Here is a 16,580-nt window from a genome sequence, read left to right as displayed (position 1 = left end):
GTACTATAACTACCTTTAAGTATATCGATTGACTCAAAATCACTTTCTGAGTCGTTTCGGGAGAGACGAGGAAAGGTCTACTACGGCTTTGAGTCGATCTTTCTGCGTGCCTACCGAGGTGACGACAAGGACAAAATTGTTCACAATGACGAGGATCCGGCTCCGGAAGAGATGTCGTGCGACGAGGCTGCCAGTTCAATCGCCGAGGAGGACTCCACAACCAATTCACAACTGGTTGGTGAGTTCTTCGAGGGGGTTGAAGAGACAGTCGACGGCGGCGAAACGGTTGACGAGGACGACCTCATGAAATCCCATCAAGAGGACGCCAACGTCACCGTTATAAGCGTCTCGAAGAAGAAGAAGAATGGTGAAGGTCACACAAATTAACCTTCACCATTCCAAAGCAGCTTCGGCTGCCATGCTCCTCCGGATGGCAGAGAGAGGGGAGGATCCAAGAGCCCTGGATCCACCGTGAAAGGGTTTGCGGACTTAGTATCAAAGGCTACAAGCTTTTATACATGAATGGTACAGGTAGGATTAGATCATGTATACTTGCCAAAAGCGATCTAAAAGTCTTCATCCAATCTGATTACAGCGATGAAGACACTGTTGTAGCGGCCTGGGAGACAAGCTCTGGTATCATACTAGTGGTCTCCAGCTATATGGCCCATGACCACTGCGAACCACCGCCAAACAAAAAGGTTCGCGATATTGTAAATAGGGCGAACAATGAAAAGTTGCCGATTATAATTGGGGCTGACGCCAATGCACACCATGAGATATGTGGCAGCTCGGATATCAACGCAAGGGGTGAGTCAATTTTCAACTTTATTCTTTGCAATGGTATTGATGTAGTTAATACTGGTTCAGAACCTATCTTTGTGGTGATAAACAGAAGAGAGGTTTTGGACATTACGCTAGTTAGTTCTAGGCATTTTAACATGATCAGGGAATGGAGGGTTTCAAAAGACTGCTCCTTTTCTGATCACATGTATATTGACTTTATAATAGAGGTCAGGGAAACGAAGGATATGCCTATTCGAAATAGGAAAAGAACGGATTGGACAAGACAACATGAGATCCTATCCAACCTTCTCCAGCAACCACCGAACATACAAAATCTGACGGATATTGAGAATGCGACTATCGTACTTACAAATGCGTTTGACAGAGCAATCTCGGAATCTTGCAGACCAAAGGTCTGTAAAGTCAAGAGTAAACCACCAGCAGTAAACCGAAATAGCAGACACTCGCAAAGTGTGTCGCAGATTGTTTAACGAGGCCAAACGACTAGGAAACTGGTCGGAGTATAAAGCCTCAGTGAACAGGTTCAAAAACCTGGTCAGAAATGCAAAACGCAAGTCTTGGTTATCCTTCTGTAGCGGCGTGGAAGGATCTTCTGAGACAAGCCGTTTGCGGAAAATATTGTCTACATCGACGGTTGTTCCAAGCTACATCCAAAAGGACTGTGGCTCATGGACAACTTGCGGTAAGGAGACTCTAGAAGTCCTCCTTGTCGCCCATTTTCCTGGTAACTCGCCTCTCACGGGGGAGCTCTCCGATGAACTCTCTGATACGCGCATGGAGGCTAACAATCTCATTAATGAGGATAAGCTGAAATGGGCTCTCGAGAGCTTTGACCCGTATAAATCACCGGGTCCCGATGGTATAATACCTGCTGATCTCCAGCACAATGAGGATGTCATAATCCCCTGCTGACTAGAATCTACTCGGCCTGTCTTGAATGGTCCTACATTCCTGAATCTTGGACCAGATGCACGGTGGTCTTTATCCCCAAAGGGGGAAATGTCTCTCATACAAAACCGAAAGATTTCAGGCCAATCAGTCTGTCATCCTTTTTTTGAAAACCTTGGAAAGGATTATCGATCTGCACATTAGAAGTACGATCGATTCTGACCGTTTATCTGCATCTCAACATGCCTACATGAAAGGTAGATCTGTTGAAACTGCACTTCACTCACTCGTAGGTTTTGTCGAAAAATCTGGTCTCAGTGTCAATCCTGGGAAGACCGAACTTGTTCTATTCTCGAATAGATACAAGATTCCCTCCTTTCCTCTTCCTCGCCTGAATGGGGTAGAGCTTAAACTCTCTGATAGTGCAAAATACTTAGGTATCATTCTTGATTCTAAACTACTATGGAATCTGAACATCAAAGCGAGAGCCTCTAAGGCATCTATCGCGTTGTACGCATGTAGGAAGGCCATTGGTAAGAACTGGGGAATTAGTCCCAATACTGCAAAATGGATCTTCGACATGGTTATAAAGCCTATTCTGATGTATGGAGCGCTTGCCTGGTGGAAAGCTTTGGAAAAATCCACCTACTGCAATCATACTGAAGGAATAATGCGAGCTTCTGCACTAATGATCACTGGTGCGATTAGAAGTACGCCATCGCAGGCGTTGTTCACACTTATGCACTGGTTGCCTGCCGATCTGATGGCCAGGCAACTGGCATTAAACTCGGCAGTCAGACTTCATGCTGCCGGAATATGGAAGACAAACCGACATGGTCATGCTTCTATCCTGGGGAGTACGACTTACATCCCCGAAAATATAGATTACTGCTCTCCCACGCTACTTCCGGACAAAAGATTCACAGTTAGGATGTCAAATGTACCATCCTTCTCAGAAGGTGAAACACTTGACATCTTTACTGATGGATCTAAGTCCACCACAGGCGTGGGTGGTAGTTTCATTATTCCCCGCTTAAATAAGGCGATATGTTTTAAGCTGAACGATAACTGCAGCGTCTTACAGGCTGAAATCTCAGCTATGACTGGTTCCAGGCTTCACATAGGGGACACACATAGTCGGTGTTCCGCTTTCATGCTGTAAGGCCTTTATTCAGCATGAACTCTATGGGTCTGCTCAGACCAGATGGTCATCACTGACCTATTGCTCTACATCAAGAATGACCTGGCCTCTCTATGATGAGCGAAGGTCTTTCAGTCTGATGGGGCTTCCAAGGATGAGACTACGTATACTGGTAGCCATCCTAACAAGGCACTGTACTATGGGTGCGCATGCAAGAAGACTAAATCTTCCATACAATGATTATTGCAGGAGCTGTCAAAGTGAGGACGAAGAGGAAACTGTAGAACACTTGCTCTGCCTTAGCAAACATCAGGACTGAGTTTCTAGGCAGTCCAATATTGCATGAACTTGCGGCTCTATCTAACATAGACATATATAAGATAGAATCGTTCATTCGTGTCTCTGGTTGGTTTAACACCATGTTAAACACGGACAGGTAATGTCCCATAGGTTGGTTTTCTCTTTGCAGGATCCGCTATAGGGTATCACAACGGGACCATTAGGACCCAAGTGAGTCGGTCAAATGGCCAACTGCCTCAAAAACCTAACCTAAGAATTTGCGTGGAAATATTCCCAACGCATGAAGTGTTGTGAAGACGTAATGTTTTAATAAATAAAAGCCGAATATTTCATGTTTTTAAATTAGATCATTTATTTCTCCGATATATAAAAACTGTTTTGTACATGTTTTATGTTTGGAAGTCTCTATATTAAAATTATGACTCCATGTTTTATTGCTCTCAGCAACTGCAAGTAAAAATTAAAAAATCTGTATTAGTTTATATGCCAGTAATGAAATATTAGATATCTGAAATTTTGAATCAGTAATAATTGGAAACTTTTGATAAATCCTCATAATTATTCAGATGTCCCTATCATGGTTATCATCATACAGTGAAAAAGCATTTAACTGTACATAATTTTTGGTATTAACTTACTTCTTTGATCTTAACTCCACTGTTAAAGGTTTTTGGTTTCAATGCCTGTCGAGTCTAAAAAAAAAGAATACAAAATTAAAATAATTGTAAACAAAATTTATTTTCAAAGGTAAACTAAGGGAACACTCAGTTAATTTGGAAACAAAAGATAAATCAATCATGTTAATTTCAGCTGTCCCTATCATTAGTATCATCACTGCAACATTTACTATGTACATTATTCATAATGAATTTTTTTCAAGATATTTTATGAATATATGTACTACTTATAGAGTCTTGTAATATTATATGGACACTTACCATATTTGTGATGTCTTGTCCCAATTTGCTAAATTGAAATCCTAAAATGTAAAAAATATATAATAAAAAACAATTATTTATATATTTATAATAATGGAAGTTAAATTATAGTTAATTAAATACTATTTTCAGAAATTTTGGAAACAATTGATAAATCATCCATTATAATTCAGATGTCCCTATCACGATTATCATCGTTAAATATGATTTTTTTTAACATGTTAACCAAAAAAATACTTGCCTTTTTAACATGTATTTAGTAACACATTCCAAATGAAAAACACATCTAACGGAATCACGATTTCCACTTGAACAATCCATTGTCCACGTGTAGTTTTAATACCATCCAAAGTCTATGAAATATAAAAAGCAACATATGGATTAATATATTTACACTTTTAAAAAGTAGATATTAAACTTTCGAAGAAAATCAGATTTTTAGAAAAATTGATAAATCAACATCTTTATTCAGGTGTCCCTATCTTTGTTATCATCAGAAAAAATTTTATATTAAATATTAAAAACCCATAATGTTAAATATTTCTTACCTCACATGGAAGTTATTTCATAGTTTAATAATAGATGAAATGTAGCAAAACATTTTTCGTATGTAATTTAAAACTATTCAAAGTAAAATTAAGCACGTCCACGTGCAATATCAAACAGAAAATGATAATGACTTTTTTTCAATTATCAATAGTGACTAGCGCCGACAAATATTACCGGCGGCTGACATTAAAAATGATGACGGCGGCTCAAAATCGGCTGTAAGACGGCTAGTTAATTAGTTTAAAAGGAGGATGTATATACATTAAATCCCAATAAATAAACCTAGGCCTCTATCGGCCTGTTGTGCGTTCCTTTACCAGTGCCTCAGGTGGGATTGGAACCCACATTCTCCGCTCTACCAGACTAGTACACTAATCACTAACCTACAGGAGGCCATCTATTCTATGTCGGGTAAGTTTTCAGTTATTTTTAAATTCTCAACGATTTTAAATAAAAACGGAATCCGAGAGATTAAAAAGTGGGATTTTGAAAGCAAATATTTTAAAAATAGGAATTGTCTACCAGAGTAAGAAATTTTTGTATTCGTAATACTATTTTATTTATTTCTCTCCTTATACCACTCATTTTCATTTTAAACTTAAGAGAACTATTTTTATTTCAACTCTTCATTTTTATACCCTTCACCTGCGTGAAAATTTAATTAACTACATTAAAAGCTTTAAGAATTAATTATAGGCATTATATCAATTTTCAATTTTTTCAATTTCAAATTCTTTATTTCAATAACCTAGCCTATATAGGCCATAATCGGTTATAAATTTCTACTTATGAAATATCATATCATATCAAAGGTAATGAGTTTGAAGAATTGTTAATTCTTTAAAATATGACTGAATTATTTTAGAGTTTTGATGTACATACATACATACATGATAAAAATATGAAGGTAGTGTCATTTCACTCTCTCAAAAATTTTTTTGAAGTTTACTGGTATTTTATGAAATTTGTATTTTGTAAATAAATAGAAAAATCGTTGCCACATATCAAAAAGGGGGAAATTAGTTTTTAAGAAATTTGTGTTGTGTATGTGGAATTTACGTTAAAGATTTCAAAAATATTTTAGGTTCAGTGAGAACCGCTGGCCCGATTTAAAAAGTTATTGTTTTAGTTAGGTTATCCTTTAGACGTGTTTTTATGCAAAGTATAATTGTGTCCTTAACACTGCAGTAATCAATAGAACTGATTTTTTTAAGGTAGGGATGCTGTTCGTTTTTGACAACTCTGAAGTAGATTTAACCTTATTTTTAGAAGCAGTAAAAATTTGATATTTGTATGTCAAAAATAAACCACATTCTTCCAATGACACCCTTTTTTAAAAATCATTCGTTTTTCACCAGTGACCTTTCTACATCTTTTTCTCATTATTATCTAGGTTTATATTTAAGGATCATAAATGCGGAAAATATGTAATCACATTTTTAGGTGTGATTAAGATTTTGTTTGTAAAGTATGATTTCCATTTATTGCTGGGTATGAATTTACACAAAACAAACATCCAGCCAAAAAGTGGAATAATCATACCCCAATAATGGTGTCAATATTAGACAAGAAGCTGGAAGCAATGTAGCCAAAAGATTTCATTACTCGTTTTTTTTTACTTGAAGAAAACCGTGTATTCTTGGACCGAATGGAACACATATTGCACACGTTATTGATACGGACAGCAAATTCTGGTCTGCCATATACCTATGTTGGAAGATAAATTTTAGATGTAACAAGATATAAACTACTATTTATTAAAAAACGTTTTTATATAAAGCGGTTTTATTTGGTTTCTTCTGTTAATCCTTTCTCCAACTTGAAGAACATGGGAAGCAACAGACAATGTTATCGTGAGTCTCCATAGTGTCGATCCATTTGATATTGGGCTTAAGAGGAAGCATATAGTTTTGGTTATTCATTTTCCTTATAAAGCTGTTTTCTTTTTGGCAATTTTATTTAAATTTTTATTGTATTAGATTAAAAATTTTGTTTGATTTTCAGTTTCAATTGATTTTTATTTTATTTATTTTGATTGAAAAATAAACAAAAAAAAAAATGGATTTTTTTAAATAAATGTGGTAGCTCGATTTATTAAAATACCAACAAACGTCAGAAGGTTAATTGGCGTCTAAAAGAGAGAATGACACTACCTTGATATTTTTACCATGCATACATACGTATGTACATTAGGATGGTCCCGTTTCTCAAAATTTTTGTCTTGGCGTCAATATTTGGTGAGCTGGATCAAAGGATTAAAATGTCCTTTTTTTAAGTATTTATCATTTTTTCATATTCTGGTATCATAAGAAAGGTCCTTGAGAGGCGTTTTCAATGGCATGTCAAAAATTTTTGTGCAATTGAAAAAGTTATCGAAATTTTTAATTTTTTCGGAAATTTTTCAGATTTTTTGCATTTTAACACAGATGAATTTAATATAATTCGCTGAAATTAATAAATAATAATAATCCTCAATAAAATTTATCGAAACGGCTTTTGCGTTTGTCAAAATTCAATCTACATAGATCGAATTTTATTTGAATTTATCGAAGCCTATGGCGCTACCAAAACATTGCAAAATAATGTAAGCAACTGCATACAAACCGTTATAAACAAAGCAAGTGTAACAACCAAGTCGATTTTTAGGATAAATTGTGTTAATAGTTTAGTTGAACTAAAAATTGGATTTATAATAGAATGAAATAATAACGTGTTATATATCAATGTAAAGCTAATTATATTGGTATACATATTAGGTACGTTAGATAAATATAGCTGCACAATACCGGGGAGAAAATGGGTTTACAATTTTTGGTTTACAATTTTTAAATAAAATACAAAACATCGAATTTCGATACCAAATTTGCATATGATTTATTTGACAGAAATATGAAAAAATAAGAAAAACCTTAAAAAAGGATTGATCCAGCTCACCTAATATTGACGTCAGGACAAAAGAAGAAGAAGAAGAAGGCGAAGACCACATTCAACGCTCCATGAGCTAATGATCCTTAAGGACACTTCAGACTATCACACTTTACGTACGAGAAAGAAGGAGATAAAAAAAGAGAGAAAGAGAAATAGAAAAATAATAAAAATGAATAAAAATATATATTTACACCAAACACTTTAGTAAAGACCACAATAATAACATATGTTTCGGTGGTCTTTTCGAATGATTGACAATGTTACTGAGAGTAACAGCAATAGAAGAAGAAGAAGTTTTTACATAAAAATACATCCCTGATCTAATGCAAATTGCTTGTTTTTCGAATCATTTCAAAAAATGAGGAGTGCCATACGACTGTCAAATTTTCCATCCGTATTTTCTCTCAATGTGTGATGTTTTAATTACATATTGCGTTTAGACGAACCCATCCCTGCACTTCTAGATACAATTTTGACAGATAATATTACTTGTGTGCTCGTGTGAAGGGGGCTTTGGTGCATATTCTAAGCTTTGAGATAAGGTTTCAAGATGATGGCCTGATACAGCTACCGCTACATCGTTGTCATAGGCTACTGTCTAATTTCAAAGAGTGGCTTATTATTATATGAAAGAAAACTTATTTAAATTAAAATAAATTAATTTTATATTGTAAAATTCCATAAATTTAGCGTGTGTTCTGTAAATTATTCAAAATATGTAAAATTTTCAAGCTGTCTTAAGCTGAAAAATTTGGCGGCTTGACATTTTGTTCGGCGGCTAGTCGGCTTAAAGACGAATCGGCGCAAGTCTCTGATTATCATATCACATTTATGTTTCGTGTTGCCAATTTTTTTTCATAAAAATATGGCTAACGTGCACTGTAAAACATTTAGAAAATAGTTAATAACGCTGCAAGTCGACTTTTGCGAATTATTAGAAGTCGACTTTTCAAATTTGCGAAAAGTCGATTTTTTAACTATAACATTTTAAAATTTCTACTCTTTCATAATTTTTTCTCTTTTTTTTCATAAAGGGAATCGCCCATTGTGTCTTTGAATGACTGTGTTTTTTAACAACTTCTTACTTTTAGACCTGGTCCACACTAGGAAACTTTTGTTGAGAAACTTTTTCTTAATTCTCTTTTGAAGTTTCCTTAATGTCCACTCATAAAAACTTTTGTTTCAGAAACTACGTATTAATTGCATTGATTTGTTGTACGAATGAGAAGAATAACAAAACAAAACAAGTTTCCGAGTACGAGAAACTCCGTACCGCGAGAGAGTTGAATGATATTCTTTCTTTTTCTCTCTCACGTAAAAAGTTTCCCAAAAAAAGTTTACTAGTGTGGACCGGCAGTTACCGACATACATACATATGTACATATTTGTATTGGAGTTTAATTTTTCGTACTTTTCTCTTTAAATATCCATTTGTTTTTCATTTTTTCTTAAAGGAAATCACAATAGACCATATGAATCTTTAAATGGATGTTGAGATAACCCTTTTAACTTTAATAAAATAAACAAACTACGGAAATTAAATTATCAGGGAATCTATTTACATAACGACTTGAATATAACAAATGCGGTAGCGTCGGCGTTTAGCGCAATTGGGAGAATTTTGAATTTAATAAGGGGCTGACGTTTTTAACTATTTTCACATTAACCACTAAACAAATTCGATTATATATAAAATTATTAAGGCCCAAATAGACCACACAAGGGCTTATCAAACAAACCTTTTTTCATTCGCACATACACTACACAAACATTGATCGTACAAATACCAATTTTTTTACGTTTTTGTGGACTTTTTTTTTAAATTTGTTATTAATGAATATAAACCATACAAATGGTTTGACAAAAATTCAATATGTTTGTATCTGCCGATCCACACTAGGAAACTTTTTTTTGGGAAACTTTTCATTTTTTTGGGAAGCTTTTGATCCGTACTCGGAAACTTGTTTTGTTTTGTTATTCTTCTCATTCGTACAACAACAAATCAATGCAATTAATACGTAGTTTCTGAAACAAAAGTTTTCATGTGTTGACATTAAGGAAACTTCAAAAGAGAATTAAGAAAAAGTTTCTCAACAAAAGTTTCCTAGTGTGGACCAGGTCTATAAAAACCAAATTTTTTAAATTTTTGTACAAACATACAAATGCTTGATTTTTACAAACACGAAACACTCTCATACACTACACAACAGGCGTACACAAACGTACAATAAAATCGTTGTTTGTATGTTTATATGGTACAAAATACGATTTTGTATGTTATTTATTCATTTGTCAATTACAATTACAAATAATTACAAATAACCGAGCAGGTTGACGATAGCCTTACGTCCGTAATGATGCAGATCAGAGTCTCTGGTGGGATTCGAATCCACAATCCCAGACTGACAGGGTAGCACACTACCAACTACACTATCGGGGACTGTGTATCTTATTTGCTTAACGTAACATTTTAAAAGTATAATCTGCGCATACAATCTAAAAGTTTTTTAAAAAATAATCAAGGAAACACTAAGCAGAGGAAATGAGGAAAATTAAAAAAAAAAACGTTGAGAAATTACAAAAAAATTATTTTTGTGTGAACATTTTGAAATACGCTTTTAATTATAAAACAAGAAAGAAAATTTTTATTCGTATTTTGTGCAACCGGACCTTGGACCTCGAAAATTACATTCCCAAATTCTTAACTGTCCCAATACCTTAATACCGTTGTTATAAAAGTGGCTTGGCAACTTAACATTGTAAAATGAACACGTCACAAATGTCAAATAGTTTGTAAAAATATTTTGACAATTCATAATTTTCTTCAAGTCGCCGAATAAAATTGTGCTTTTTACTATTTATGAATTTTCATTAAATTTTCCTGATCAATTATTTGGAAAATTGAGTAAAACTTTTTCCAAAAATAAATGACGATCAAAAGTTAATGAAATTGTGAATAAAATGAGTGGCAGCAAAGAAGAAAAAGATGTCAAAAACAAATTAATTTTGCAAAAACAAGCCTTAGACTCCGCCAATGCAGTAAATTCCAAAAACAAAAATACAGGCAATGTTGGCACCAGTCATGGTATCGATGATTTAGTACAATATGTAACACTCTATGCACGGAATCCCATAATTTTAAGTATTGTCGTGCTACCCTTTACACTTCTGTATCTGGGAGCATTTTATTTATGGATAGCGGTCTATGGTGTAGAAGAATATTATGAAGCCGGTCTTGTGGCTATTGCAGCCATAGCATTTGTTCATGTTTTGACGCTGCTTTGCTGCTATTGGAGTGTTCATGTTTTGGCGTTTCTGAACTGTCGCAAGGTCAAAGTTCCGAAAGTGGGTGTTCTGGCTAAAGTGGTGCCGACAGCCAATAATGGCTCATCCGAAATGGTAAATATTAGAAGGACGACATTAGAGGATGGCCGAGAAATGTATTATTTTCTGTTTCAAAAAACCAAATACGTTTGGGATGAAGAGAAAGCTACCTTTAGAGGAATTGAGTTTCCAATCAATGAACTTTTGCAGCATTATTCAAAGTCACGTGGTCTTGAGACGGAGGCTGCGATTACATTGGCTGAAAAGACGTATGGTAACAATCAAATGGAGATGGTTGTACCAGAATTTTTCGAATTGTTTATAGAGAGAGCTACTGCTCCATTTTTTGTATTTCAAATATTTTCTGTCGGTCTTTGGTGCCTGGACGAATACTGGTATTATTCTTTATTCACACTCTGCATGTTAATTGTATTCGAATGTACGTTGGTGCAACAGCAGTTGCGTAATATGTCCGAAATTCGTAAAATGGGAAATAAGCCGTATTTGATAAATGTTTTTCGTCAGAATAAGTGGAGACAAATGGTATCAGATCAGTTGTTACCCGGTGATTTAGTTTCAATAACCAGATCTCAAAATGACAATATTGTCCCTTGCGATTTGGTTTTGTTGCGTGGAAGTTGTATCGTAGATGAGAGTATGCTAACAGGTAAGTTATTTATAGATATAAGATACAATTTAGATTTGTAGGTGAGGTTTGTATACAATTTCTTAAACGGTTATTCTATAGGGGTGGGATTTCAGTCCGATTATTCAACAAAATGAATTGAAAAGAGTTGTCTGTTTGACCAAATGTATTGAATTGAAATAGTTAGCAATTACGGAATTCCTTAAATTTTTTCAAAATCTTAACTATAAAAATGGTTTTTGTTTTAAAGAGCAATTTCTAAGTAATTACTTACACAGGTAAACAAATTAATCCAAAGATTAAAAGATTAAAGGACTGAGTTGCAATGAATACGAATCCGACATTTGAATTTCTCGATCACATCAAGTTTCGAGAGATCGTGTCCTAAAGTTTGTCATGTGAAAGTCCAATCTCTCAACTTTAAAATAAAGTTTTAAACTCTTTCATATTTTATTCCTACTTTGAAATATATTAACGTAAAGCTTGGAAAATAATAAATAAAAAAGATGGTTTATTTCACTACATCATAATTTCCATTCCGTTGAAGTTTTTGCAGTTAAATAAAAGCAATATAAATTGTATTTGAATTTAATGTAGTTTTAAACTAAAGATTAAGATATCTTAAAGAAGAAAGGAAGCACGAAAGAGGTCAAACCTTTATTTTAAAGTCGACAACTAGGACTTTCATAAACAATTTTATAAATAAAGCTTTTGTTCAGTTCCAACACATTTTTCTAAGATTTTATGAAAACAAAATGTATTTTAAAATTTTAATGAGACGTAGATCTATTTGTATTTATTTATCTCTTACTTCGTAGAAGTAACTTATCCTTAGGTGCTTATGTTGACGATCAGAGATGAGTCAAATAATTTAACAAAGAGCAAAATTGGTGGCAAACTTTATTTAGATGTCGTTAACGGTTTACTCATTAGAATTCAAAAAGATGTTATCAAAAAAGTCTTCACCAAGTAAAAAATTTTTTTTATTTAAAAATTTTCTCTTAATTTGTTTTTATAGGCGAATCAGTACCACAAATGAAAGAGTCATTAGAATCACTTGATAATCTAAACACTGAACTCGATGTTGACGGCGAGGGCAAACTTTTCGTTTTGTTTGGTGGCACAAAAGTGGTTCAACATACAGCACCTACTAAAGACGCAATGCGTGCACCAGATGGAGGTTGTATTGGCTACGTAATTCGTACCGGTTTCAATACATCCCAAGGCAAATTATTGCGAACAATTTTGTTTGGTGTCAAGCGTGTAACGGAAAATAATTTAGAAACATTTGCATTCATTGTATTCCTCATGATATTCGCTATTGCTGCCGCTTCCTATGTTTGGATTAAAGGCAGCGAAGATCCTGAGCGTAATCGTTACAAACTATTTTTGGAGTGTACATTGATTTTGACATCCATCATACCCCCTGATTTACCAATTGAATTAACATTGGCCGTAAACACTTCGCTAATGCAACTATCAAAGTTATTTGTTTTCTGTACGGAACCTTTCCGTATTCCTTTTGCTGGCAAAGTACAAATCTGTTGTTTCGATAAAACTGGCACCCTGACATCAGACAATTTGATGGTGGAAGGCGTGGCGGGACTAACTGCTGAAGGGGCAATCATACCAATGGAAAAAGCTGAAGACAGTACTATTCAAGTTTTGGCCACTTGCCATTCATTGGTAATGCTTGAAGACGGTTTGGTTGGAGATCCTCTGGAAAAGGCAACTCTAACTGCTGTCGATTGGAATCTTACAAAACAAGAAAGTGTAATACCAAAAAGGGGCAAATTGAAACCACTGCGCATCTATCAACGTTTCTACTTTTCTTCTGCTCTTAAACGCATGTCTGTTTTGGCTGGCTATTTGTCGCCTTTCGGTAATGAGGTCAATTACATTGGAACAGTTAAGGGAGCACCAGAAGTTTTAATAAAAATGTTGAAAAATGTACCAGAAAATTATGAAAAGGTAGGTGGTATTCACATTTATTACGAAGTTTTTTTTTATGAATTTAGCAAAAACCACAACAATACATATTTTTTATTATAGACCTTCCTAGAGTATTCTCGTCGCGGAGCACGTGTTTTAGCTTTAGGTATTAAAGAATTCGGTAATTTGAGCAACCAACAAGTACGCGAACTTAAACGAGAAGATGTCGAATGTGATCTTACTTTTGCTGGTTTTGTTATAATATCCTGCCCCATGAAACCAGATTCTAAGAGTGTCATCAAAGAACTTATACAAGCATCACATAAGGTGGTCATGATTACTGGCGACAATCCTTTGACCGCTTGTCATGTTGCCAAAGAATTGCGTTTCACAAGAAAGAAGCTGCTCGTACTTTCCGCATCTCAAAAGAATGCTGGAGAATGGCAATGGGTTTCTATTGACGGCGAAAATGTTTTTGACTTGGAATTTGACTCCCTAAATGATTTTGATCTATGTATAACCGGTGAAGGTCTACAATATCTAAAGGAACATCAGCATAAGTATATGTTAAAAATTCTACCGCGTGTTACAGTCTGCGCTCGTTTTGCTCCCAAGCAGAAGGAATATGTTATTACCACGCTTAAGCATCTCGGCTATTGTACTCTTATGTGTGGTGACGGTACAAACGATGTGGGTGCTTTGAAACATGCAAATGTTGGAGTCTCGTTGCTTTCTGGTGTACCAACAAAGCGAAATACCAACACTGCCCTTACGGCTACTGGTACTGTTGAAAATGCTGCTACCCCAACTAATGTTGCTGCAGCTACTGCCAATCAACGGTTAGGTGGTCGTAATGCTCCAACTTCACTGGCTAATCGACCACAAAATCAAGCATTATCACCACGTGAGCGTGCCCTACAACAGAGGCGAGAACAAATTGCCCAAACTCAAGCGCGATTACAAACAGTGTTAAGAGAAATTGATGAGGAACAAGTGTCGGTTGTAAAATTGGGAGATGCTAGTATTGCAGCACCATTTACTAGCAAATCTTCATCGATTATGTGTGGTATGTTCTTTTTAGTTATGTGCGATATAATAAAAAACTCAATTTATTTTTAAATTTTTTAGTTAACCATATCATAAAACAGGGACGTTGTACTTTAGTTACGACATTGCAAATGTTTAAAATTTTGGCTTTAAATGCTCTCATTTCTGCATATTGTCAATCTGTACTCTACATTGACGGCGTAAAATTCAGTGACACTCAAGCCACACTGCAGGGTCTTTTTATTGCAGCCTGTTTCCTTTTCATTACACGTTCAAAAGTAAGTAAACTTTTTATAAATTATACACTTATAAATTTATTAAAAATAATTCAATAACTTTGCTTTGTAGCCTTTAAAAACCCTTTCGAAAACAGCACCCCTGCCAAATATTTTCAATTTTTACACGGTCACAACAATACTGTGCCAATTTGCTGTTCACTTCACAGCATTGTTTTACTTAACACAAGAGGCAACGGCCAGGGCACCACCAAGGTATTTTCACTTGATAATAAATCAGTTATGAACAAAATATCAACAAATAATAAAAAACTTTTATTTGCTCAGGGAAGGAAAAGTTAAATTGTACATTGACATGGATGCTGAAGAGAAACAAAAGTTTGAGCCGAATATTATTAACAGCACTGTATACATAATTTGTTTGGCATTACAAGTGTCCACATTTGCTGTTAACTACAAGGTAATTCATAATTAGTTTTCCCTTTGCAACATTATTATTATTTTTACATATTCTTCTGTTTGTGTGTTCTCATTAATAGGGTCATCCGTTTATGGAAAGTTTGCGAGAGAATCGTTTACTTTTGTATTCAATTCTTGTGTCTACTGGCTTAGTGATTATGTTGGCCTTGGGTCTATCGCCAGATTTGACAAACACTTTTGAAATTGTCGATTTTCCAAGTGATGTAAGTTTTTAGATTCTTTCTGGATGTTCATAAATTTTAAAGTTTTATACTTATTTTGTTATTTTACACTCTTTTAGTTCCGCCAAATACTGATATACGTTTTGTTAGCTGATACCATAGCAGCGTTTGTGGCTGATAGAATATGTTCATTCCTTTTTGGTGAAACCAGACGAAAATCAAAAGTACTGAGTTGCTAAGAAATCATTCTATTGTATTTATGCTCTTTATCTCTATCAATCCATTAGTTTTTGAATTATTTATTTAAATTATGGAATTTCTTTTTGTTTATTATCTTAGTATAATTTATTCGCTTATGCTTTTCCAAAGCTGTGAAAATAAGTTTATTTTATTTCTCTTCTTGTTTGGAATTTAAATCTGTTTATAAATATTTCTCTTTTAGTGAATGGTGTTTCGTTTTTTTTGTTATAATTTAGTACTTCTGGCTCATTATCGTAATTAACTTGCATTCTTCTTATACTGCAATGTCGTAAAAGCTCATCATCTTATTCATTTATATAAAAATATGTTTGTTATTTACGAGTATTTTTCTTTTTTTACCAAATGTAAATGATATTTAATTTTACAAATAAAAAAATTATAATAAAAATAAATATTGTTATACTTATAAGAGGATAAAGCTTAATTACAAAATATATTTTCGCTTATTTGCAATTAAACTTACGTGTGAAGAGCATTCCATAAATGACTTGGACTAGTCGCAAACTAACCATTTAACATTCCGAAGTCTTAGGTGAGAACCACGAAATCTAATGGATCGTGTACTACAATTGCAGGGAACTCAAAAAACAGAGATTCGTGTCTATTACCATAATATCAATACATCACTTTTGCGACCACACCTTTGATATTGGTTGTTGTTGTAGCACCGACACGTGTAAAGTCGGTGTAGCTTTTGATATGCATTTAATATTGGTGCATTTATTTGCCGAATTATTTATAAATATTATAATTGGCTCCAAACTTTTAAAAAATATAGACAATATTATTTAATGTTTTTTTTTTTATAAAAAGTAGACAATAAAATAAGAACTTTTTGATAAATCCGTATTCAACTCACTTTAAAGTCAAACAATTTATGCAAAGATCAAATATGCAAGTGTTTTATTATTTATATGTATATTATATATACATTAACAAATG

General features: G+C 34.1%; 1 protein-coding gene and 2 long non-coding RNA genes across 3 annotated transcripts; 1 reads left to right on the top strand and 2 right to left on the bottom strand.

Annotated features, from left to right (window-relative positions):
* Positions 1 to 3,463: 3,463 nt before the first annotated feature.
* On the bottom strand, positions 3,464 to 4,118 carry LOC119603146. The gene is made up of 3 exons (XR_005231395.1): positions 4,075 to 4,118; positions 3,775 to 3,828; positions 3,464 to 3,583 (listed from the first exon to the last, which is right to left on the bottom strand). It is a non-coding gene; the product is annotated as an uncharacterized LOC119603146 (long non-coding RNA).
* Positions 4,119 to 10,365: 6,247 nt separating this feature from the next.
* On the top strand, positions 10,366 to 16,019 carry LOC119603143 (manganese-transporting ATPase 13A1). The gene is made up of 8 exons (XM_037955072.1): positions 10,366 to 11,542; positions 12,540 to 13,492; positions 13,574 to 14,519; positions 14,582 to 14,778; positions 14,849 to 14,991; positions 15,064 to 15,196; positions 15,276 to 15,419; positions 15,497 to 16,019. Exons 1-8 carry the CDS (start codon positions 10,513 to 10,515, stop codon positions 15,614 to 15,616), a joined length of 3,666 nt encoding a protein of 1,221 aa, XP_037811000.1. The 5' UTR covers positions 10,366 to 10,512; the 3' UTR covers positions 15,617 to 16,019.
* LOC119603144 lies at positions 15,834 to 16,468 on the bottom strand. The gene is made up of 2 exons (XR_005231394.1): positions 16,102 to 16,468; positions 15,834 to 15,967 (listed from the first exon to the last, which is right to left on the bottom strand). It is a non-coding gene; the product is annotated as an uncharacterized LOC119603144 (long non-coding RNA).
* Positions 16,469 to 16,580: the final 112 nt, after the last annotated feature.

Source organism: Lucilia sericata, unplaced genomic scaffold (genome assembly GCF_015586225.1).
Source record: "Lucilia sericata isolate MDLA Ls3-8-SP2 unplaced genomic scaffold, ASM1558622v1 Contig000009F_arrow, whole genome shotgun sequence".
NCBI classification, from domain to species: Eukaryota; Metazoa; Arthropoda; class Insecta; order Diptera; family Calliphoridae; genus Lucilia; species Lucilia sericata.
The sequence above is the reverse complement of the archived record's forward strand: the minus strand, read 5'-3'. Positions and strand labels throughout refer to the sequence as shown.